Source organism: Micromesistius poutassou (genome assembly GCF_964030765.1).
Source record: "Micromesistius poutassou genome assembly, chromosome: 2".
Lineage (NCBI taxonomy): Eukaryota > Metazoa > Chordata > Actinopteri > Gadiformes > Gadidae > Micromesistius > Micromesistius poutassou.
The window spans coordinates 14,626,455-14,651,713 of record NC_140272.1 but is presented as its reverse complement, the minus strand read 5'-3'; the positions used below and the strand labels follow the sequence as shown (position 1 = coordinate 14,651,713).

The following is a 25,259-nucleotide window of genomic DNA, read 5'->3' as shown; positions in this document are numbered from 1 at the left end:
TCCATCAGCAGACGTCAACAGTAAGGGCCAAGTAAAGGCTTTACTTCTTCCCCCAGTGCTTATCTTGTGTACAGAGACTCTCAGAGATCAGACAAAACAATTCGATCAATCTTGCACCTAGCTTTACATCACCTAGAGGTGCACAGAGGCCGCTTGTTCTGTCTCCACAGCAACACCATTAAGCAACTGACTTACTTACTTACATACTTACTACTTACTGAACTGTGTGTGTATGTGTGTGTGTGTGAGTGCACACATGCACTCGTGTGGGTATATGTGTGTGGATCGGTGGATATGTTCGCATGCGTTTGTAGGTTTGTTTGTGTGTGTGTGTGTTTGGTGCAAATGTTGTAAAACAGCATAGGAATAAAACATAGCTAATAATGTGAACCATAAAAATGGCCCTAAAGTCAGTTTGAATAACACAGTCAGTGTATTTGTGCACTGCTGCCCCTCGCAACAGAGGAAGGATCTTTGCTCGGGATATGTGGTTAGAAAAAATCTCATTAGTGATTTGCTGATTTACAAACAACAAAATGAATCGTGTAAGCCCTCTACGACAGGGCTCTACAGTAATGAGAAAAGCCAGGAGTGGATTTTAGGGAGATTGCTTGTCTCAGTGCATTGTCTCCTTGGAGCCCAATACACAAAGTAGACGCCGCACTTCCTGTGCACCATTGCAAGGATATTTAGTCTTGATTACATCTGAAAGGGGGGAAAAAATCATACTGCATGTGGAAATACAAACTTGAGTCCTACTGCTTGTTATGTATGCCATTGTCGATCTCTTCATATACTGTACGCTGCATGTTGCAGAAAAAAAAAGACAAGTTGACAAGTAGAGATATGGTAACTACATTTAAAGTGCCCTCACTGACGCGGTCCTCCTCAGAACTGTGTAAACAACACCAAGGCGAGTTGAAAGTAAGGAAAAACATGTTTGCTCTTCTTCCTCTCTCTGCAGTTGATTCACACCATTAGTGTGGTGGACCGAGATGAACCCCAGTCAGGACATCACTTCCACTTCAACCTGGTCCCAGACGCTTCCAGCAATCGACACTTCACTCTCTGGGACGTGAAAGGTGACACACCTAGTTGCCCTACAGCAAATTGGTGTGGTTTACCACACAGGACAGATTGTATGTAGTTTGTTTATCTACGAGATAGCCATCCTGTGTTCTCAAGAGAAAGAGAAGGGTTACGTCTGCTGAGTACAATAGTTTATACGCAAACATACATATATTAGCTAACTAACCCTACCCTTCTCTCTCTCTCTCTCTCTCTCTCTCTCTCTCTCTCTCTCTATTTATATATATATATATATATATATGTATAGTCCTCTTTGCTACTCAAAAGTCAAATCGGCATCAGAAATATGAAGCCACCGTGCTTTGAAACTATAAGCAATATCATTTCACTTGTCATTAATTCAATGAAGTAATTTTGACTTTCTGCTGAAAAGCATATTTTACAGTAATTAAAATATCAGTGATTTTATTATCCTTTCAACTGAATGCAGGCTCAATAGCCTTAAGTACTTTACGCTCCCGAAGGGCCACCCTCCTCTCTCTGCTACACCAAATGTCAACAATGTGCATCGTTTTTCATCACCAATCGAGTCTGCCTGTCCAACGAAGGCAGCCGCAACAGTGCTCCTTAATGACGTTACATTAGGTCAAAGAAGCGCCATGGCTTTTAAGTGATGACTTAGGCTTTTGACGTCCACCTTCTTTTTCTTTCTTCCTCTCCCCCGTCTTTAATCTGCGTGGGTGGGGTTTTCTTCCCATCGCATTTTTTTTTTTCGTCCACGTCGTTCCGGGTGGTAATAGATGATTTCAAGGCCCCTGCTTACCAGGGCCCCGAGTGAATGTGACGGCCGGCTAAATCAAGATGGATCTGACACCCGGAGAATGTCAGGGGAGCGCTGCATGCTCGGGAAATGTCACCGTGTGGAAGCTGGGGGGTCCACATGCCCCACCACCCACCCCACTCTCCCGCACGCGTGCGCACACACACACACACACACACACACACACACACAGACTTATGCTCAAACACACACACACACACACATGTATTAATTAAAACTCAAACACACACACCCACGCCACCTCACACACACCCACACACACACCCACACATAGGGCACACACACACACACACACACACACACACACAATAACCTTGCTCTAATTAACTGGATGTCCATCCTGGTGGGACTCAAACGCCCCCAGTGCTCCTCCACCCCAAGTGACCGGGACACACACACAAATGCACCGCTGTGTCAAACTGTCGTCAGACGTCACCCTCCACTTCATCATGCTGGATCACACATTACATCTGGGTGTCCATGCGTGAGCATCAGTGTGTGTGTGTGTGTGTGTGTGTGTGTGTGTGTGTGTGTGTGTGTGTGTGTGTGTGTTTGCGTGTTCACACGTGTGCAAAGGGCATTAGGAAATGCCACTCATACAAGCAGTTTGCACTGCTGGCACACACCAGGCACACCAACATGCAAACGCCAGTCTAACACACACAGGCATTTACTGTCCCGCACTCAGACTCGTGTGTGTGTGCTTGCCGCAGCAAATTGGGAGGGTGTGTGTGTTGTGTGGAAAGACAAACAGGACACCCACACAGTCCCTTTATCCTCCCTCCTCTCGCACGCGCTCTCCTGTCACTTCTCATGGACACATTTGTCAACCTGCCACATTCAATCTGTCACATCTCTTTTTTCCCCATCATGGCCTCACATCGCATTCTATCACCAAACCTTGACACAGGAGAATAAAAACCCTTTATTCTCTCTCTCTCTCTCTCTCTGTTATCTGTTCTCTCTCTCTCCATTTTCTCTCTCTAGCTCTCTCTCTATGTCTAGTGCTCTCTCTCTCGCTCTCTCTCTCTCTCTCTCTCTCTCTCTGTTCTCTTCATGTTTTCTGTTCTGTCTCTCTCTCTCTTTCTCTGTCTCTCTCTCTGTCTCTGTCTCTCTCTCTGTTCTCTCTATCTGTTATCTGTTCTCTCTCCCTGTCTCTTTATCTCCTGTCTTTCTCTCTCTGTCTGCGTCTCTCTAGCGCCAAAATTATGCGAAAGAAAATTTGACTGACCTCTTCCTTAACACGGGGCTCTTTCATTTGCACGGTGGCTAGTTAATGAATCACCTTGGGAGCACAACTCAAACTCCCTGAGAGGGGACATTTTATTCTGTGGACACATGGTTGAATTCCTGCAAAGCATGAGCAACTTAAAATGTGAATACATCGTATGCCTCGTGTCTTTGTCAGATTCGAGCCTTTGCAAAGTCTTCATTCCGCCCCCCCCACCCCCGCCATTTCAACACAACCTGTGCCTCTTTGAAGAAGAAAGTTAAACGTTGTCATGGTAATGTGCACCGATGCATCGATGACAAACACGTTATCGCGTGGTGTTTCCAAGGAGGATGCACTGAGATAAAAACAAAAGTGCCACGCTAGAACACGCTCCTATCTGCTCATGGTATCTCCCTATCTAGAGAAGCGTGTGTGACCGGGAAGCACACTGATTAGCGTACTGTATGGGCCCGCGCAACCCCGGGATGGTTGACATTAATGTGTACCATGAGGGATGGACTTGTCCATATCAGCAACACACAGGTCTGCCAATGAAAGATGCAGTCGCTATTCGCAAAAAGGCTCTGTATTCATCTTCAGCTAATTCATTTATGACTGCCAAGCAAATATAGTATAGTATACGTCAGTGTCCAATGCACACGCTCTCTCTCTCTCCCTCTCTCTTTCTCTCTCTCTCTCTCATCCTAGAATGGTAAATCCACAGTGGGGTGTTTCTCTCCTCCGTGCTTGTTTACCTCCTCCACCTTTTGTCATTGGAGTGAACAGCGCACAACCCGCTGGGAAGCCACTTGGAACACTCATTGCATAATTATATTCTTAAATCAACCGACTCAATCGTGACACATTCCCATTGTCTCTGTTTCACACACAAGACAATCAGGAGAGGAAAAAAAAAGGACATTCACAAAAGTGTATTGACTCAACATCCTCCGTCTACTCCTTATCTGCCCTCCTCCCCCTCCTACCCCCCCCCCCCCCCTCCCCCCCCCACTCATGTGACTCACAGACAACACCGCCGGCATCCGGACCCAGCGGTCGGGCTTCAACCGCAACGAGCAGAACGTGTACTTCCTGTCCATCCTGGTGGTGGACAGCGGGCCGCCCGCCCTGAGCTCCACGGGCACCGTCACCATCCACGTGTGTGGCTGCGACGCAGGTGACCACAAACGCACGCACGCACAAACACACACACACACACACACAAACACACACAAACAGGCACATGCTGTGACTACCGTGGCGATGAAGCATGGCCCGAACAAGCGGTGTACTTTCTTGTCCATCACGCAGCCCCCACCCCCCTGGTGTCCGTGTGGCCGTCGTGGTCCAAAAACCAGTAAACAGTAAACACGGGTTTCAGTTGCATATCATGAAAAAAAAGTGTTTTTTTTTTGTGTTTGTTCAATGTTAAGTACCAGGAGGTGGTTTTTATTAACAGCTAGTGTTGCTTTTTATCTTCCACGCAGATGGAGCGATCCAGTCCTGCAACGCTACGGCCTATGTGATGAGTGCCGCGCTCAGCCCCGGAGCGCTGATAGCCTTGCTGGTCTGCATGCTCATCCTCATTGGTGAGCCCGCAACATGGATGGAAGGATGGAGGGATGGACCGAGGGATGGATGGAGGGATGGATAGACGGTGGATGGATGGATGGGTGAAGTGAGGAAGGGAGGGAGAAGGTTGTATAGACTACAGAGATTGAAGGGGGAGAGGGTTGAATGGAGGGAACAAGGGAAAATAATGGAGTAAGGGAGGGAGGGAGGGAAGGACAGATAGATGTAGAGAGAGGAAGGGAGAGGGAGGGATGAATAGTTGAATGGATGGAGAGATTTTTAATGGATGGATGTAAAGATAGCTGGATGATGGATGGATGAACAGACAAAGGGGTGTCTTTATTAATGGATAGATGGATGGATTGACGGATACACAGAGGAGAAAATGGAACGTATAAAATCGTCTACAATCGGTACCGTTGCTTTGAAAAGCGGGCAGCAAATCGGTCCAAGTTTGGGACATTCAGAGAGTTGAGTAGAGCTCTTCCAACCACTCCTAGTATAAGTACGGCTCTGCTGCGGCCAGCCCATCGCAACAGCGCCATTTGAGAAGCCTCAGACATTAAGATCCTCCACGCCGTATGCTCACACCAACAGTGAGGGCAAAATGGAATGGAGGTGACAGCTCGTGACAGAGGGTGAAGTCCACGCAGTGTAGAGCTCACGGTTGTTGGAGACGAGGAGAGGTTGAACAGAACTCGACTCCCGGGAACTGACACCGGAGAAAAGCCAATTTGAGCGTAGAGGGAGGATAGGGTTAATGTAGATTCAAACGGTAAATGACTGATTGATGAAAATAATTAACTAGCAAAAGCACATTCTGAAGGCTATTTGAATTACTGCTTATATTTACTTCACGAACAAATGCAAACGTGTGTGAGAGACAATGTCTGGAATGATGTTTAAGTGATAATTCTATGTGGTAAAATTCTAAACAAAGACGTTAATTTCTCTACAGCAATAAACAACCCTACACTGCTAATAATATATCCAGACACTTTGCACTATGTACCTGAAAAGTTTTGACGCATGTACGCCCAACAGTATCGCCCAACAGATGCAAAGACCTGCGATATGTCCTCCCTTCTCAAGCATGTTCGCCTGGCTGGCGGTGTGAGCATACGGTAACGAGGCATGACAAACTCGCTGGCACCACCGCCCTGGCGGGATTTGGCTGTCCCTGCGTACGCGTGTGTGTGCATGTGTCAACGAAGTGGCAGTCCTTGAAGTACCAGTGAGCTGCCATAGTTACAAGACAAAATGTTATGCAGACGCAGTGCAACGCGAGCATACCATCCACGCTGTGCCGCTGTGCAAGGTGAGAGGAAGAACAAGAATGAAAAAAGGACCCGTGTCATAGAAAGACATCACTATTGGACGTTCCCCCTCTGGGTGGTTTTTTTTTTTGGCCTGCTTTTTGTTTTGTCGTTTTGTCGCTAAGGAGATGGCTTTTCGTTGCAGGCTAGCGTAAAGAGGGTCTCAGGCCCTCTGAACGGTATGGATCCACTTGACTCACAGGAGCATCAGGGAATACAAGGCAGGGTAGATCAGGGAGAGACAGAGTGAGCAAAAGGCTGGCTCAGCACTCTCATCCCTCTGGAAAAGCCGGCTCAAAATACACACTTTTTATATATTTTTTAAGACATTCTCTTATATTAGACAACACACACACACACACACGGTCACTCAATTCTAACAGGCGCCTGCGTACATGTGCGTGCTTGCACGCACATGTACGCACACAAACACACACACAAACACAAACACACTCACAGGCAAACAGGTATGCTCACACACACACACACACACACACAAACACACAAACAGGAGAGTGGCTGAAGTGGCTTGATTTGTCCTCTGTCAATGTTTCATGAGCTCTTCGTCCATCCGGACATATTTTTTCTTGTGCAACGGTGTAAAGAAAAGACTAAGGTGTAAGGTGTAAGGACTAAGGTGTTTTTTGTGTGACGCTTCTTGTTTATGGGTTCTCCACACTCTCCCAGTTCATGAGGGATGATGTACTATGTGAAACCTGGTGATGGCCAAAAATAAATAAATAAGGAATACATCTTTTCAAGACCTGCAGTAACGAGGGTAGTGGATGTTGTGCTTCCATTTACCCCAAAACCATATAGAGAGAGTCTCAAAAAGCACATGATTTATTTATCAGGTGGAGTTTAAAAGCTTCAACAGAGCTCAAGGAGTAGTATGAATCTGAGAGGAGAAACTGACCCTTTTGCAGCTAAGACATAAACAAAAACTGAAAGCTATATTAGGACAACGGTGAGGTTTTGGGTGCCCTGGGCTCCAGCACCACAAGGGTTTACAACCTTATGTTGTGAACTCTTGTTATGTAATAACCATATATAGGCTGGCATTGTTCCGAGTTGTTTTTACGTTCATATATTTATTATTCATTCCGATTCAGGTGCCTTAACCAAAAGCAATTATAAGGAGCGCACAGACTACATTACCCAGAATCACTGTGTTGAGCATCACGCCTGCGATGTCTCATCGATTGGGAACAGTTGTAATGTAATACCAGAGACGCTAATTGGGGCTGAGATGTCATTAGCGATTTTGCGTACAGATTTTGATCCGTAGAAACAGACAGCGAAGCCCCTCATCGATATCACTGATATCACTGTCCACATGGGTGTCCACTGTCCGCATGACTAGGGAGGGAGAGGAGGGGGACAGAGATGGACAGCAGTGTGTTAACAGTTATCCCCCGGGTGATAATGGCAGATGGCGGTGTGAGGCTGGGGCGCTAGAGTAGCGCGCGCTATCCCCGGTGGTGTTGGAGCACCTATCTGAGAGCCCACTCTGCTAGTTAGTGCTCATGTAAACACTTTGTGCGCGCACACACACACACACACACACGCACACTCACACACAGAAAAAAACTGCCACTAGTAGCTCCATAGCTTTTATCGTAACCCATGAAAGCATATGTTGTACATACACAATGGATACAATGGATCAAGCCTGAGGTCTCTCTCTCTCTCTCTCTCTCTCTCTCTCTCTCTCTCTCTCTCTCTCTCTCTCTCTCTCAGTGGACCATCCTTATTACATCAATTGTTGCACTGATGAGAAAAATGTAAAAACAAATTTCTGCCTAATTACCCTACAAACAAACAGTACCTCCATCAGTTTGTTTAAGGGGGGCTGGGGGGGGGGGTTCTGTGATGAATCCATTCCGCTACACTCAAGCATCTGCAGGCATCCATTCCAATTACCTCCCATCTGCCATGATGAACTGGTGGGCTAGTGCAACCGGTGCTGCCCAAGGGTAAATTAGGCGTCTTGTCAGAAATGGTATCCAACATCTGCACGCAAGAGGACTCGCAGATGCATTTGTGTGTTGGTTGGTTGGACCAGTTGTATACATAAAACAGAAAAACACTACACACAAAACTAGTTTGTATGGGGCCGAGAACATATGTTGATGAAATAGTTGCGTTGCCAAGCTGATTTGGCTTTGCAAGCTCACCGCCCCCCAGTGGATTTTGAAAAAAACACAGCGATAGGAGGCATTGGCTCCTCACTGCTTAGTAGTTGCTGCAGCTCCTATCTACTGGTCGATCCGTGGTTCATCTACGTCATTCATTAGATGTGGGTGTTCAGATATAAAGGGTGTGTCAGTCCTAATTTGAACCCAACGTTTAGTGGGTTCTACTGCTAAGTGCCTCCTGAGTTGTTGCAGTAGCTCAGGAAGTGGAGCAGGTCTTCTGGCAACACAGACCAGCTCCTCCTAGCTGTGTGTCGAGGTGCCCCTGAGCAAGACGCCTAGCACCAACGGCTCCCATCGACCTGGTGGTTTCCTTGGATGGTTGACACCGCCGTCGGTGTATGAATGGGTGAATGTGAGGCATTAATTGGGAAGCGCTTTGAGTGGCCACAGTTTGAAAAATGTGCTATATAAATGTTTTTCATTTACCATTGAAATGCTTCTGTATCAGTGAAAAGGTGTTTTATTGATGTTTTCCTTCTGTATAATTAGCCCCCACACTTATTTCCTGGCAGTTATTCATATTTGAGGATGTCCTTCCTGTTTTTTATTATATTCATTTTGATTTCCAAATACACTTGAATGGCAGTTATGTGTTGCTCTTTTAAATACTGAAAAAAATGTGCACTTGGCGATTAGCTACAAGGTTTTAGTACTGTTTTCTGCCAATAATAAAGGCTAAATGTATAGTATAGATATGTGAAGGAAAAAAGGCAGAGGTGATCCGTAATATGACAGAATGACAGTATATCCGTCTGTGTTTATAGATAATTTTCCTCATTGTGGAACATTCATTGAGCACTGTCGTATTAGTTTGCTGAGCTGAACTAATATTAAATATATTATTTTGTAAAAGGACACCTGTTCTTATTTATCAGTTCAGCTAAGGCTGTACTCTATGATCTTAAGGGACCAACCAATCAGATCACATTTGCCTCTGCATGGCAAAATGAGACATACAACTGTAGAAATACAGCCCCTGCATACAAGTTGATTCAGACCATATGTTTTCCATGGCCAGGAGGTCTTCACCGTACTGTCTAAGGGGGCTTCCATATGTTCTCATGAATCAAACAGAACACTAATGACCCTAAAGGAGACCCACTCCAGCCACATTAGGAATTGTGCTGTTTCACCATAATGTATTCCTCCATGAACTGTTCCTCCAAAGCCTGCTTAACGATTTGATGCCTTTCAGGGCTTCCATGCTATCGTGTTAAGAAAGAAGATGTTGCTGCATGCAGTCCCTGGTACCCTTGTACGGACCAGGTGGTGATATTGAAATCATATACATTTGGACGGTGTGTTATGTTTAAATTAGTGTGACCGTTTTGAAATGAGTTATTGACTCGAGAACAGAACTCCATTGAACACCATCTCCTAATCCCAAGATAAACCTCGCTACAAATTGTCTTTGTTGTTTGAGGAAAAAAAAAAAAAAGAGAGACATGCCAACAATGAGATGTGTATCACTAGACTTCATTATACATTGCACGCACCCCACAATATATATTTTTTCTATCAGGCTCCGCTTTGGGCTTATCTGTATGCATGGCAGAGTTCACAACTGCAAGGTTCCCTAGTCAAATTACCATCCTCATCGCTGTGGATTTAGAGTAATTGTCTTCCCCCACGCTTGGCATGCATGGAAGTGTGCACCGGAGTCGAACAGCCAACCCACGGATGTGCGCCTGCGACCGCCACCCCCCTCCTCCCCCGAAAAGAGAATTAACTTATCCAGTTTACAGCAACGGAACAATCGAGCGGGAATGAATGGAGGCGCCGGTGTCCAATGGAGCCTGGTAAACAATGCGGGAGCAGAGGGATTACACATTATCAGATACTGCATACTCTACCCCCGCCCCAGCCCCAGCACGTCCCCACACCTCCACCCCTCCCTACATCTCCCCACACCTCCCCCCCCCTTACATCTCCCCCTCCTCCTCCTCCCCCCCCCCCCCCCCCCCCCACATCCCGAGACAGGCAGAGTTGTCTCTTCCTTCCGCCACGGAAGGCAGGAACACACACAGACGCACAGACGCGCACGACCCACATCTTCCTCCCGCCTCGGCCCCGCATTCATGTTGTTTACGCAAAATAAGGGACAATTAGGGGCCACCGCAACAAGTTGTTTGTGCGATTAATACACGTGTCGCTGATGTTGTTTTGCAATTTGGCTCGGCATCGGGGAATAATGGGTGTGAAGAGGTACGAAGAAGAATAAACAGCAGAGTCGTGCTTTTGCAGTCATATGCTGACAGGGAAAGTCACTTTGTGCACGCATATATTTTCCACTTGAAGGCTCGCGCGGCATAGCTTTCCCCACGGTTAGAGGAGCTAGCCTTGTAGCATCAGCAACCATGTATGGCATCTCCCTGACGATGTGTTTTTTGTTGTTATATGTGTTCATGTTGCAAATCAACATATTTTTCAAAAGTTGTTTAGGGATCTAAGACTTTTTTTTTATCATCTTGTTATTTTACTATCCAATTAAAAGGGCTGCTGTTGAATTGGGTGAAGATGGCATCATCACAGAGAAATAGCTGAGAAAGCGTAGACATGGAGGCTGGACTGTTCCCCCTCCCATGAACACAGAACTCTTTGCCAGTAACCCATAAGACCATGTGAAGGGAGGAGAGTTTGAAATCACTTATTTCCATTCTAACCTTTGTTGTTGTAAACGAACAAGTCCGTGTTTATGTCCCGCACCTCCCCTCATATTGACTCCGATAGAAGTTCAACTTTACTTCTTATTAGATCCAAAAACTTTAATGAGGTGTTTGTGTGTGTGCGTGCCTGACGTGTGTTATGCGTGCATGCTCAACTACCACCAGGAAAGGACACAGACCACTTTGATCCCACAGTCAGTTACCAAAGCATGGAGGAGCCAACGCCCCCCTGCTGTTTTTGCATAACACAAACGAAAGCAATGGTGGGTAACAGCGTCGGCTGCAGACAACCAGCCACAAACCCAGCAGTGTGGCTGAAGAAACAGCCGGGCACTTCCATTCTGACAGTCCACGCGTACAACTCACAGCTGGCATGCTGTGTTCTGGCATTTTATTTTTGTCAGTTCAGATTCTCTACAACCCAGAGGCGAGGGGGAGGAGGGGAGAGCCTTAATGTATAGAGAGAGTCAAGCACAGCCACAGCCCCGGAGCTGTCAGGGAAGACGGGCCGCCAGACTGCCGGAGCGCTAGACTCACAGGGTTACTGCTAGTTGGTGACCCTATTGATAACGTGTTCATAAAGGACCAGTGGGATTTTCTATAGCGGCCATTGTATTTTGTTGTATTTTTTAAGTACCTCTATCATCCCAATCCACTTGTTATTCCTGGATGAGCATGCTTGTCTATTCAATACCAGCAGCAGCCAGGAGTCTGTCTGTGAGATCAGCGTGTGGTTCATTTAACGGCCTCCAGGTGGTACATGGGAGGTGGGGGCTGATGATGATGATCTGTCACCATTCCAAGTCAATGGGACGAATTGGGATTTAATTCTCCAAATACCAAGCGAACACTGAGAATCTCAGTGGCTAGTTCATCTTCATTAAATGTATTATATTTCATTATACGTTGTTAAGGCTTGAATATTAATGGATTTTTAGCATAGAGCGGTGCAAGCCAGCAGATCAAGTCCCAAGTTGCAAATATGGATTGATTCAGTTGCTGGTTGGCGAATAGCGAAGATGATTCAATATATTTGTATGATAAATACATCTTGTATGTCACATGAGACTGACTCAGTGTTCATTATAACACATAGTGGTAGTTCCAACCGAGCAACCGGATTGGTCCATTTCCTTTAGAATGTGATCAAATAAACAAGAAAGTACGCCTACACCTGTGCTCAAATGACCCTCATCACTATGATATTACTCTCTCGATGATTTGGCCAATATCACGACTCTACTACCATAAAAATGAGAATTCCCCCAATCTCTAGAAAGCATTAGCTTAAGTTGGCTGGCTGGCTTGACAACAGGGGCTTGAAAGCTTCCCAGTGGCTGGGCTCTCCCCATTGGCTGCTGTAGAAAACTACAGTTTGTGTTGGATTGTTTTCCGGGTATTAGTCAGACCCCATGCACTTCCAGGAAAACTGAGATGAACGAACAAAGAATAAAGAGGGATTAATTTTCCCCACCATATGGCTATATTTAAATTTTCTATATGATTGAGTTTGAAACTGCGATATAACCCCAATAGTACACAAGAGGGTGTGCTCTACAACTTTTCCTGTCTGATCGCCGGTAATTGTGAATGACGTTGGATGCTGTCGCAGGCTGTCAACGTATCGGGTTGACCTATTAAAGCAAGAAAGAGCCCAAAGCCCAGCGGAGGGGAGTGTGGGCGTTATGGTTGCGCCACACTCGTCTGATCACGACCGGAGATAGTAATTGGAGTAACGAACACGAGATTAAAGGCTCATTGATTCATCGCGATGCACGAGGATTTGTTTTCTTCTCGGCTCATTAGTGCGTTTAGCGATGCGTTGTGATTGGTCCAACGGCTAATTCACCTGTAGCGGCCCCTGCGTCTGTTCCAAGGGAGGCTGGGCGGCGCTGGGCAGAGGTCGCCTCTGCAGAGAGGCAGAAGCGCGGTCGAGGCGTCGGAGGACTTACTGATACACAAATTGGGCTCCATCAAGTCTTTCGGATCGGTCTGAAAAACAGGGGAAGGGGGAAAATAAATCCATGCTGATGCATTAATTATGCCAGATTGACCCATCATCTTCCCTGGCTGTGTTCTGTTTAAAACAAATGCTTGGAAACCAACAAACTATGTGTATGGCTAGGATCTGATCATATATATATATATATATATATAAACCACAGACGCTCTCATGGTATGTATAATTACTGGTAATGTTTATCCTCTAGTGTGTTTAAACTTTTCAAACTTTAGACCTGCGATTCCTCCAATCCAAGGACTTCAAAAACAGTTTTGGTTCAGTTGAGTTTCATTTCAGTTTCAAGGACCTGGTTTTTATTCATGAGTCCATGGAATGTTCAGGGCTCACATTAACTATTCAAAACTCTTACTGCTATTTCTCACTTTCTGTGCACTGAATGGCGACGCCCATCAATCGATGGCCTCCGACAACAACAAAATCCCCATTCTCACCCTGATCTCTCTCTCTCGCTCTCTCGCTCTCCCTCTCTCTCTCTCTCTCAGTCCTGGTGCTGCTCATCCTGACCCTGAAGCGCCACCGGAAGGGCCAGCGGATCGCCGAGGACGAGGAGGACATGCGCGACAACGTCATCAAGTACAACGACGAGGGCGGCGGCGAGCAGGACACGCAGGCGTACGACATGAGCGCCCTGAGGAACCTCTACGACTTCCCCGAGGCCAAAGGCACCGACGCCGGCCCCCCGGACCTCCGCTCCCTGCCGCAGTGGGTCCAGGCCGGCCGGGGCGGCAGTGGCGGCGGCGGCGGCGGCTGCGGCGGCGGCGGTGGGTCCGCGACCGGCTCCGGAACGGCGTCCGCGGCGGCTAATGAACCGCCGGCAGACTTCTCCCTCTTCAAAGGCTACATCCGCAAGAAGGTGGAGCAGGCGGACGCCGACCTGTCGGTGCCGCCCTACGACTCGTTCCAGACGTACGCCTTCGAGGGCTCCAGTTCGCCGGCGCTGTCGCTGAGCTCCATCCACACGCTGTCCACGGCATCGGAGCAGGACTTCTCCTACCTCAGCGACTGGGGGCCACGCTTCAGGCAGCTGGCGGGCTACTACGCCCCGGCAAACCCGGAGGAGGACGGCTCCTAGCAGGAGGCCGTCGCGACCGCCGCCGTCGCAGCCCCCCTCTCGCCGGCTCCTCCTTCCTGCTCCTCCTCCTTTTCCTCCGCCTCCTCCTCCTCCTCCTCCTCCTCTTCTCACCCCCTGACCTCGTTCAGATCATCAGACAGGACTGGACCCTTGTGAGGACAGAGAGCACCTCCTCCTTGATGGGATAATGACATGAGGTAGCGCCACACTTTGAACTCCACTTTGGTAAAGAACTTTCTTACGACAATGCGATTCAAAGCAAGACTCAAACCCCTTCTGTCGAGATGGGCTTTTTACGTCAGTTCTTCGTGTTTCCCGAGTGCCAAGACACAAAGCCGAGGTGTGGATACGAGAGACAACGCGCAGTCGGGCATAAAGTTACTCAATCATCATCTGGCAAAGCGGGAGTGCACACCGGGAGGACATGTTGAAAGGGGGCACTGCCAGCACACCAAGCAGGAAAACATTACCATTTAAATATGTCTCCAGGCAGAGTTTTCTCTCTCAAGTCGCTGACATTAATCTTTTTTTTTTTATTAGCTGTTGCAGACAGCAGGAAGTATCAGTGTTAAAAATGAAACCAGGAAGGGGGAGATTTTTTTCGATGGGGGGGCGGGGGGGTTTACGATTTTAACAGGCCAAGGCAAAACTATCAAAAAAATAAAAAGTATTTATTTAAGGAGAAAATATTTATGTATTTATTCGTTTTTATGTATTTATTTATTTATTTTGAACCATGATCCACATTTTTGAATGAGGAGGATGGAGAGGAGAGAGGAGGACGGTGGAAAATGGAGTGAGGCTGAACATGGACGTGGAGGAAAAATACAAAAAGAGGTTTGAAGACTGTGAGAATGTGCGGTCAGGGACAACACAGAAAGACTCTTGGAATGGTTAAACCGTCATGTCCGGTTCACAGCAGATGTACATTTTGATTTGACTTTGACTTTTTTTTCTATTAACATTATTTCTTACAAAATGAAAAAAAGGGATATCAAAAGAAAGACAAAATTGATTAAAAAAAACAGCGTGAGTATAAACAAGCTGTTGATTCAGTTTTACATCAGTTGTATTTTTTAATAATTTCCTGTGTGTTTTTATTGCTTTTATTTTCCAATGAATTAAAGTTCAAGTGTCTTTGTGGTTTTAATTGTCATACATTAGGGACAATTATTTTTACATACATTAGGGGCAAATATTTTCTCTTAATAGCCAGTTATAAGGCAATAAGGCACAAACAGCACGAATGATGTAAGACTAAACAAAATGTTATTTCATACATTTTTCCTGATTTTCTGTGTGAGTCTGTATTATGCGTTCATATGATTTTGTATTCTATGGTATTTTAAGTATTCTTCCCTTTAAAGTTTGCTGGGGCGGGTAAGGGGAAAAATTATGATTTCAAAAGATGGATATATATGAAGTTTATATGGGACATGTACTACTGACATTGACCACCATCATACCTGTTTCCCACACGCCTCCTCTATGTTGACATAAACTTGCAAATGTATGAGGAATTTAATAATGAAATTTATGAAAATCAATAAATATTTAAGTTTCCATTTGTTAAAAGCCTACCTCTTACTGTCTACTATCTATTACTATCTATACAATTTTACTCGATAATCCATGATTTCTGTATTCCTAATTGTTGTTTGATGAAGATGTCTTTGGAATGAACAATAAATAATTGTATATGTCACTTGGGTTTGCACCAGGGCTATATTCAGGAAAAAGACGATTCTGAGGCAAACCAGACTAGAAGCAATCACCGGAGTGCCCCAGCGCTGGTCCCCAAAACTCTTAATGGTAATTGTCCAAGAGTCAAGCGGGATTGAGACGCGCATCAAGTTGCTTTCATCATTCTGCTCTGCTGCTAAAGTGGCCGCTGAGAATTCATGCTAGCACTTCATGTTAATTTGTGTTCTGATTGGTTTTCAAAGGAAATGTCGGCTGGGCTGTTTTTCTAGATTATCAACTGATCAATGCGGATCATTTATGGTTAAGATGTCTTTTGGATTTGATTCAATGTTTTTTTTCTGAGAGCAACGTTCGCCCGCCTTGTGCATTTGAGCGGATATCTGAAGGATCCATTTAAATGCAAAGTTTCAGTGTCTTCGTCTTGGATACATTTCCTCACCCTACTTATAGAACTTTACTAGGAATTTGAATTTTAACCTCAAACATGAGGTTATCCTTGATTTTTTTTGTCTAATCAATAATCACAATCTTATGTTTGAACACATAATGCATTATGTTATGTGGCTTTTCCTTTGAAACCAGGTTTTATTGTGGCCAACCTGCAGGTCATCAATCCACCACAACAAAAGCACCAGAGAAACATAAACAACCCCTGTCATCTGAACCCTGCCCTCCTGTTGCCAGCTACACATTCTAAATGATGGGGCCAGAAGAATAGATGTTTCCTGTTGTTTTTATAAGTCATAATTGATCAGTCCCCATGCATCTACGGTGTCTCGCTTGAAGTGTCTATAGCAACACACATATAACACGTCCTGCATCCTCTGCATTCATTTTATTACTCATTTTATACACTTTCATAGATGGAAAGAGTATTCTCTTTTCAGAACATTACATTTGATGTTAACATTCTATATGGCACTTGACAAGTTACAAATTGACAGAAGTCAAAGTGCATTGCTTGGTGTAATGAATCGTAGCTGTGAGCTTCTCAACGCCTTGTTTATTCACACATTCTAAGGAGATAATTGTCAAACACATTCCCGGTCATACCAGCAGCCGGTGTGAGGTTTGTGCATGCATTTATGTAACGTATGTGAGTGTTTGACTTTATGTGCATGTGTGAGTCTGAGTGTGTTTTTGTGGTGCGTGTTTGTATGTGTGTGAGGGATTGTGCACAAATTATCTGACTGTGACTGTTTGTGTGTGTGTGTGTGTGTGTGTGTGTGTGTGTGCATGTGTGTGCTTACAGGTTTGTGTGTATGTGTGCAGTACTAATCAGCCAGGCGTCTGCCGAGACACTGGTGAGAGTAATCCAACGAAAGTGGGGGTAAGAAGCCAACCTCAACAGCACAAACTCTCCCTGGGCTCCTCTTGGTCACTGTGCTCGTTTTGTAGCGCAAACTAGGCTTTCGTTGTAACCCCGGCTAAAGCCATTCCTCACTGATGGCCTGTATATGTGACCATATTAATGTGCGGCTGTAAATCAGAACACTTCCCCCTTAACTCCAAGGGCACCGCGGGTTCATTCGTTCTGCAGCCCGAGGCAGGGTGATTGACAGTTCAGCTCGGGGGGAATGGTCGTCTGCACTTCTAATATCACAGTCATCTTTCCTTCCCTTGCCACTTGGCCCGATCATGACAATCGATGGAACATTCGGGAACCCATATGAATGAGCAGGATGGAAAATGTAAACTGCCTTATTGTAGCCTTATTAACATCATTAACAAACAATGTAATCATTTTTTTCATGCAATGTTGTTGTCTTCCCAAAGCATAGCATTATATCAAATCCTACATTTCATGTCTTACAGAGAGTGTAGACACTTGACCAGTAAGTTAATCAATTTAAATATTACTATTATAGTTAAATTGCCCATTGAAATTAAAGTATGCAGCTCACTAGTGTCCTTATGGCTCAGGACTGATATGCACTTAGAAGGATGATTCAAGGGCTTGTTCCCAAATGACAACTCTTGTAGGCTCAGACAGGCACTTATGCAACCTACGATTGCTAAACACATCAATGCTGACTTAATTTTTAATGTCTGTATAGTTAAGAGCTCTGCATCAAATTTTTTATTTTTTATTTTTTTCTTTTTGTTATATATATCGGATATTTTTGCATAAGTAGGAAACATAGAGTGTCAGGTAATCAGATTTTATCCATTTAATAAATTACTGCTGAGACCTTCTGGTAACCACTGTTGCGGGGAGGCAAGTAAGTATTTAATGGCCATGAGATGCAGCACAATTTGGAATATAACAAAAATATGACAACCGATCTTGGAACAACAAAGAAACGGCCAAAGAAAGGTTGACAAACGGCTTAAAAAAGGAAAATAGAGAACGCAAAACCCAGATGGACACGTTCAAGTAATTAGGACAGGGGAAACAATTAAAAACAACAAAGCTGTTTCTGAAATGCTATACTACATACTACATACTGCATACTGACGCAGTATATACTGTGCACTACATACTACTCCCCGCCCTAGTATGCAGTATAGTATGCAAGTATGACAAGTATCATGCAGTGTACTACAGTCACATGACCAAAAAATTGTGACGAAATTTGACGTGTCAGACTGGCGTGGTTTTCGAGCCGGCTCTCCCCTACATTTACGCGGATATTTTTTTTACCATTTAACATGTCGCACTTTTCCATTGTTAAGTCGAACAATGAGGCAAGGAAGCGCAGGAGAAGGGCACTGCTGAATAAAACGGCAGTTTTATTTATTCAGATGAGCCATTTGTTCTGTTAACAATGAAAAACACACGATTACAAAAACATACAAAAGTTTATCACATCAAAATAAACAACTAATACTTACATTTGTATTCGCCGCTCGCATTGTCCACCATTATTGTGGACAATGCGATGGTGATCGTGTTGCATTATGGGATACAGTATCCGACGTAGTGAGCTCTGGATGTATACTAGAAATTTTTGCCGGATTAGTACATCATCCGGGTAACTGTCGCATACTGCAAAAAAAACATTTTTCGCGTACTGCATACTACTTACTACTTTTACGTCACGATCAGTATACGAGCAGTATGTAGTATGCCATTTCAGAAACGGCCCAAGATACTGATTGATGGGGGCGTGGTCACGGTCGTGTGGCATGCTGGCTATTTGAAAACCCCTGCATTATATTGAAACATGTTATCCAAAATCATCCCATAATTATAAACTAATTGGCATGGCTGAAAAAAATCCTAATTGTATGGTCCAATGAATAGTAGTTCTGTCGACGTCCAATGAGTTATGGCGTTCAATAGTGACTCCCGGGTACTGTATACCATAACTATAACTCATTGCCACGTGAGAGACAATTGATCTGGCACTGTCGCATTACCAGGTTGGAGTCTGCATCCACAGCATCTCTGTCGCTTCCAATAAAGAGGGACATCTGTTCAACGCGGGGCCACAAGCCCCGAGTCTCTCCCCTGTGTGTGTTCTGCCGGACTGTGGAGTGCATTATTTACGTGCATTATCACTCTCTTGTGTTATTGTTCATCGACTGTGTTGATGTTCACAGTTGAGAGGAACGCAACAAAACTCACTGTTTTTTTTTTTATTGTTGGAGCCAAATTAATTATTCATTATGTCAAGAATGTGATTCTTTTTTTCATCCCCTACTAACAGAGTCGCTGCAGATACGCCGCTGCAATGTTATTTTCATAATGTCAGGTTGCTGGAACCTCACATGTTGTAGCAACCTACCATGTACAAATCCAGCGTGTCGCCATCAGCACACACGTCTTTTGGGGAAAGGAGGCCCAACGTAAATAATAGAAATGTAATGTTGTAATGTTGCATGAATGGTGCTGCAACTTAAATTATAATTATGTAATGTTGCAAACAATTGTTGCAGGAACATCCCTGCAACATCCATTTTAGTAATGCGATGCTGTAATGTTACGGGAACTTACGGGAAGCGGGAAGCTACGGAAGGCTATTAGCACAAATAACGTCTTTGAAATGTTGCATTTACACTCTCGAATTCTGTGTGTTAAGACATAATATTTAGACATAAAATGTACACGTTAACATGCCTTTTCTTGTTGTGGCGAATGAGGGGCCTTGAATGTTGTACCTTTATGTAATGCCGGTTATCGTTGCATTAATAAAACCCGTGGGTTGCTTAAGCGTATAAACACACGGAGGCAAGGATGCAGTACGAGCCAGTTACTTTATTGGCGCACTATAAAAACACTGAATAGCCAGACCCCCGCAGCCAATCACTGAACCCCGAAGTAATGACAGTCTAACACAGTTGAGCACCGAGTGCTCAATCCAATACACCACATCCCTCTTTTCCAACTGAGAAGTGGCCCACCTGTATGTTACCCCAACCATTAACTCTTTAGTAACCATTAACTCTAAGGCTTCAACATTAATCAGACCTTTTCTACATGCATATTTCAATTATCAACAAAGCATGTTTTAAATTAACCAAATGATAATAATAAATTAACCGCTTTCTTATTAAGCAATCTGTGGGATACATAATGTAGCCTAGACCTTCTGAACATTAAACATTTTCAAAACATTTCCAGTTAGCACTTATTGTCTTTTTTTTTTTTTTTTAATGACAGAATGACTACATATAAATGCCCATGGGATCAGTCACTATATCTGGCAGGGCGCCTAACCGCTCTGCCGCTCCTGGTGTAGCATGTGGGTGTGCTGTTCATAGTCACAGGAGGGGGGGCGTGTGGTGGTGAGTCCACTGAGACGGGAATCTGAGAAGGATGCCCCTCTGAGTCCACATGTTCATCATCAAGGTCAGTGTCTCTGAATAAGCTTGGGTGTATCTTCCTCAGATGTCGCCTGTTCCTCCTTTGCATCCTCCCTGCCGGCGTTCGAACAGTGTAGGAGCGCGGTTCATCTCGTTGTTGGATGACAACCGCAGGCTCCCAACCGTGTCGCGTCTGCATGTGCACAGTGTCTCCTGGGGTCAACACTGGCAGTGGCTTTGCCCGCTGGTCGTAGTGTTGCTTTTGGCGGGACTGCAGGTCCTGTATTTTGCTGTGAACATGCTGTGGGGCTGACTGTTTCAGCACGGCACTGGAACATGGGAGTGTGCTCCGTAAAATCCTTCCCATCAGCATTTGTGCAGGTGACTCTTTCAGTCCTGTCACCGGTGTGTTCCTCAGTGACAGCAACACCAGATGTGGGTCAGTGCCGGTCTGCGTTGCTTTCTTCAGCGCGTGTTTTACAGTCTTTATGGCCCTCTCAGCCATTCCATTAGAAGAGGGAAAACCTGGGCTGGAGTGCGTGAGCTTGAACTCCCATGAGGTCGCAAATGCCTTCATCTCATAGCTGGCGAATGGGACGTGGTCGCTCACTATCTCTCTTGGAATCCCGTGTCTTGCAAAGACCGATTTCATCTTCTGAATCACTGTGTAAGCTGTCTTGTCAGACAGGTTGAGCACTTCAGGATATTTTGTCAGGTAATCTACTAACAACAGGTAAGACTGACCATGTAGCTCGAAGATGTCGGCTCCGACTTTCATCCAGGGCAATTCTGGTATCTGATGTGGTGAGTGGCTCAGCCTGGTGTTTGGGCTGTAGCTGCTGGCACTGCGCACACTTCTCCACCATTGTCTCTATGTCTCGTCCCATGCCAGGCCAGTATAGGACTTTTCTTGCTTTGGCTTTTGTGTGCTGCACGCCTTGGTGAGCCAGATGTAGCTTCTCCAAAATCACGCCCCTGAAGCTCTCGGGTATTATGATTTTGTCTCCAACCATGACAATGTCATTCTCAGTGCTGATATTGTCCTTAACTTGCCAGTAGCTGTGTAGTTTCCTGTCCAGACTTTTCTTTTTCGTAGGCCAGCCCTTCACGTGTTTCTCACACACAGCCTGTAACACTCTATCTGCTGCCGTTGCCCTTTTCAGTTGGCTGAGCGTCTCCTCACTCAGAGCATCTGTGGCTCCCAAGGCATACACAACTCTCTCGTCACAGGGGTTCTCGTTGATATTGTCACCGTCTCTACTCGCCATGGCGCGTGAGAGTGTGTCGGCAATGTACATGTGCTTGCCTGGTGTGTATGTTACGTTGAGATCATACCTCTGTAATTGTAGAAGCATTCCTTGCAGCCGTGCTGGAGCTTTGCTCAGCGGCTTGCGCATGATGACCTCCAAAGGCTTATGATTGGACTGCACAGTTACTGGTCTGCCATAGACATACTGGTGGAACCTTTTGGCAGAAAACACAATGGCAAGCAACTCTTTCTCTATTTGTGCGTACCTCTTTTCTGTGTCTGTGAGCGCTCGTGAGGCATAGCACACTGGGCGGCCATCCTGCAGCAGACAGGCGCCCAGTCCATCTTTTGAGGAATCAGCCTGTAGAGTCAGCGGCTGCTTGTGATCATAATACCTTAGCACTGGGGCTTGTGTGAGGGTAGACTTCAGTGCCTGTAGTGCTGCACTGTGGTGTGGGCACCACTGCCACACTATATCCTTCTTCAGCAGCTGTCTGAGAGGAGCCGTAAGCGAGGCTTCATTTGGTATGTACTGCGCCAGGAATTTTGTCATTCCCAGCAGGCGTTGGAGACTTTGTTTGTCTTCTGGGGTTGGCATGTCGACAATCGCTTTGATTTTTGTGTCGTCGGCCTTCTGTCCTGCTGCCGTGATGATGTGTCCCATTTACTTTACTGTGTCAATCTTGAACTGAATCTTGTCTTTGTTGAACTTAATGTTCGCAGTTTTCGCTCTCTCCATTACCTTCTGCAGGATTGCATCATGCTCCCGCTCTGATGACGCTGCAATAATCATGTCGTCTGCTATGACGTACACCCCTGGAATGTCGCCAAAGGTCTCACAGTTCTTCTGTTGAAACACTTCACTTGCAGACTTGATCCCAAATGGGAGTCTGAGAAAGCGGAACCAGCCCCACGGCGTGTTAAAGGTGCATAGTTTAGATGACGGCTCATCTAGCTTAATCTGCCAGTATCCATCCTTCTCATCTAAGATGGAGAAGATGGATTTCCCAGCTAGTCTGCTCCGCACGTCTTCGGGAGTAGGAATGGAGTAGTGTTGGCGCTTGACTGCCTCATTCAGGTTGCAAGGATCCAAGCACACCCTTAGCGCACCGTTCTTTTTCTTTGTGGCAACAAGACTGTTCACCCATTCTGTAGGCTCATTGACAGGTGCTATCACCTTTCTGTTCTGTAAGTCCTTGAGTGTCTCTCTCAGTGAGTCCATAATAGAGAGGGGTACATTTCTGCATGCATGAATCACAGGCGTGACGCTGGGGTCAATGTGTATGTGATGTACTCCAGGAAACTCGCCCAATCCTGTGAAGATGTCTGCGTACCTCTGTAGTAGCTCCTCTTTGGTGGCTGGAGGTTTCCTTTGTTGTGGAGTTGCTGCTGTGAGGGCATCCACTCTTCTCACCAGCTGCAGCTCCTCACATGCCTCTCCGCCCAGAATAGGCTTGTCTGCTCGGCTACTCACATGAAAGTTCAGCACAGCTTCACTTTTGGACGTCCTGCAGTCTAAAGATGCAACGCCTTCCGCTGGTAGGCGTGCTCCACCAAAAGCTATTAGCACAGTCTCTGTAGGCCTCAACTGAATGGGACCTGGTAACTGCCGGTACACGTGCATGGGAAGCACATTTGCATCGGCTCCTGTGTCCAGCTTGAAATCAATTGCCACGCCTCTGATCGTAGCTGTTTCGTGCCATACAGCGCCTTTTGCCTGGTGATCTGCTTTCTTCTTGTTCCCATTTTCAACCATGCCAATGTAGAGAGAGTCCACTTCACTCTCAATGTTATCTATGGTCTTTGATCTATAAATGCTGTTTTTCTCTGTGCTAAGCCTGCACACCTTTGAGAAATGGTTGTTTTTTCCACATCTGTGACACACAGCGCCATAAGCTGGGCATTGACGGGGCTCATGCGAGTTTCCACAGTTACGGCAGACACTTATTACCTGCTTATTGTGGCTTGGTTTGTACTTGTTCCAGCTGGCCGCACGTGTTTGCCCTCCTGTTGTCCTTAATGCATCCACTGCGGTGTCATGGACAACCGGTGACGCTTGCATTGCTTGTATTTGTGTCTTGGCGAGCTCTGCAGATCTACATGTTTCTATGGCTCTACGCAAAGTGAGCGCATTATCACGTAACAGTCTTTCAGACGAGTGTCATTTATGCTGAACACTAATTTGTCCCTGATCATGTCATCTTCATTTCTACCAAACTCACAGTCTTTGCTTTTTTGACGCAGCTCCGTGATAAATCTGTCCACCGATGTTCCTGCTGACATCGTGTGCGACCAAAACTGATGGCGTTCGAAAACGACGTTCTTTTGTGGGCTGCAGTAGTCCCTGAATGCTACCAGCACTTCCTCCATCGTTGGTTCGTCTCCTTCTTGGGGAATGGTAAGCGTATTATACACTTCCAGGGCCTCCTCGCCAACAGTGTGAAGTAGAATGGCTATTCTAACCTCCTCGTCTTTGTCAACCGCACCTGAAGCGACCGTATACAGCCGAAAACGTTGCTCCCATCTGCGCCAGTTCTCGGCGATATTGCCGGTGAGCATCAGCGGTGGCGGTGGCTTAAACTGCTCCATGTTCCCGCGCACTAGCACTTGTTAGCTGCCTGCTAATCTTCCGCAGTCAACTCGTTTCTCATACCGTCCCCGACTTACTCCGTGACTCCGTCTTCTGACACCATGTTGTACCTTTATGTAATGCCGGTTATCGTTGCATTAATAAAACCCGTGGGTTGCTTAAGCGTATAAACACACGGAGGCAAGGATGCAGTACGAGCCACTTACTTTATTGGCGCACTATAAAAACACTGAATAGCCAGACCCCCGCAGCCAATCACCGAACCCCAAAGTAATGACAGTCTAACACAGTTGAGCACCGAGTGCTCAATCCAATACACCACATTGAATCAAGGCAGTCATACATATTCAAGATAAGGTTCTGTAAATTATGTCAAACTTGCATAGTATTCTGACATAACAGTGTTGCAGATATTGTAAAGGATATATGTTAAACTGTTTAATTATGACATTTTTAAAAAGTTGTACAGATCTAAACAACCTATATACTGTATTATCAGTAGATCGTTATGTTTAGCACCATCCCACGACGTTGGAGGGACATACTCTAAGGTCACCACTGACATGTTGCCTTGCTTGCACCAGATATGTCCGAAGATTTAAAAGTGAGTTTAATGTGCATTTGACGTACCAGAGATATTGGTTTTATTCTCTCTACTTCATTGGGATTATCTCTGTTGAACTGCGCGGTGTTTCTTGCGCTGAATCCGGAGAAGGAGGCGACGGAGGAAAAACTTTCATTAGCTCATCTGAGCATATTTATTTGTCTCTCACAATTGCAGGTGCAGCATAACCAATTACTGACCACATGGCTGACTCACTTCTCGCACAGGTAGAAGGGTGTGGCTTAACACAACATGTGACAACCTGACATTTGACTTCTGGCTTATCTGACTGCGACACATAGTGGCAGAAATAATGAACTGCATTTCAACAAGAGATAACAAACAGAACTTAATTTCTTCAATCTGTTATTGTAAAGCTGAGTACATAAAACTAAAGTGTGTCACTCAACACCCCCACTTGTACTCAGGTTGG

At 45.5% G+C, this 25,259-nt stretch overlaps 1 protein-coding gene across 1 annotated transcript in view; it reads left to right on the top strand.

The window, feature by feature from the left end:
* Positions 1–13,930, top strand: part of cdh22 (cadherin 22) — a gene marked incomplete at both ends in the record, with an annotated part of 72,132 nt that extends 58,202 nt beyond the window's left edge. Inside the window, 4 exons of the mRNA XM_084463433.1 lie at positions 965–1,082; positions 4,111–4,260; positions 4,571–4,672; positions 13,341–13,930. Of these exons, the coding sequence (XP_084319559.1) occupies positions 965–1,082; positions 4,111–4,260; positions 4,571–4,672; positions 13,341–13,930 (960 nt within the window). The remainder of the gene's footprint in view (positions 1–964; positions 1,083–4,110; positions 4,261–4,570; positions 4,673–13,340) is intronic.
* Between the last annotated feature and the right edge of the window lie 11,329 nt (positions 13,931–25,259).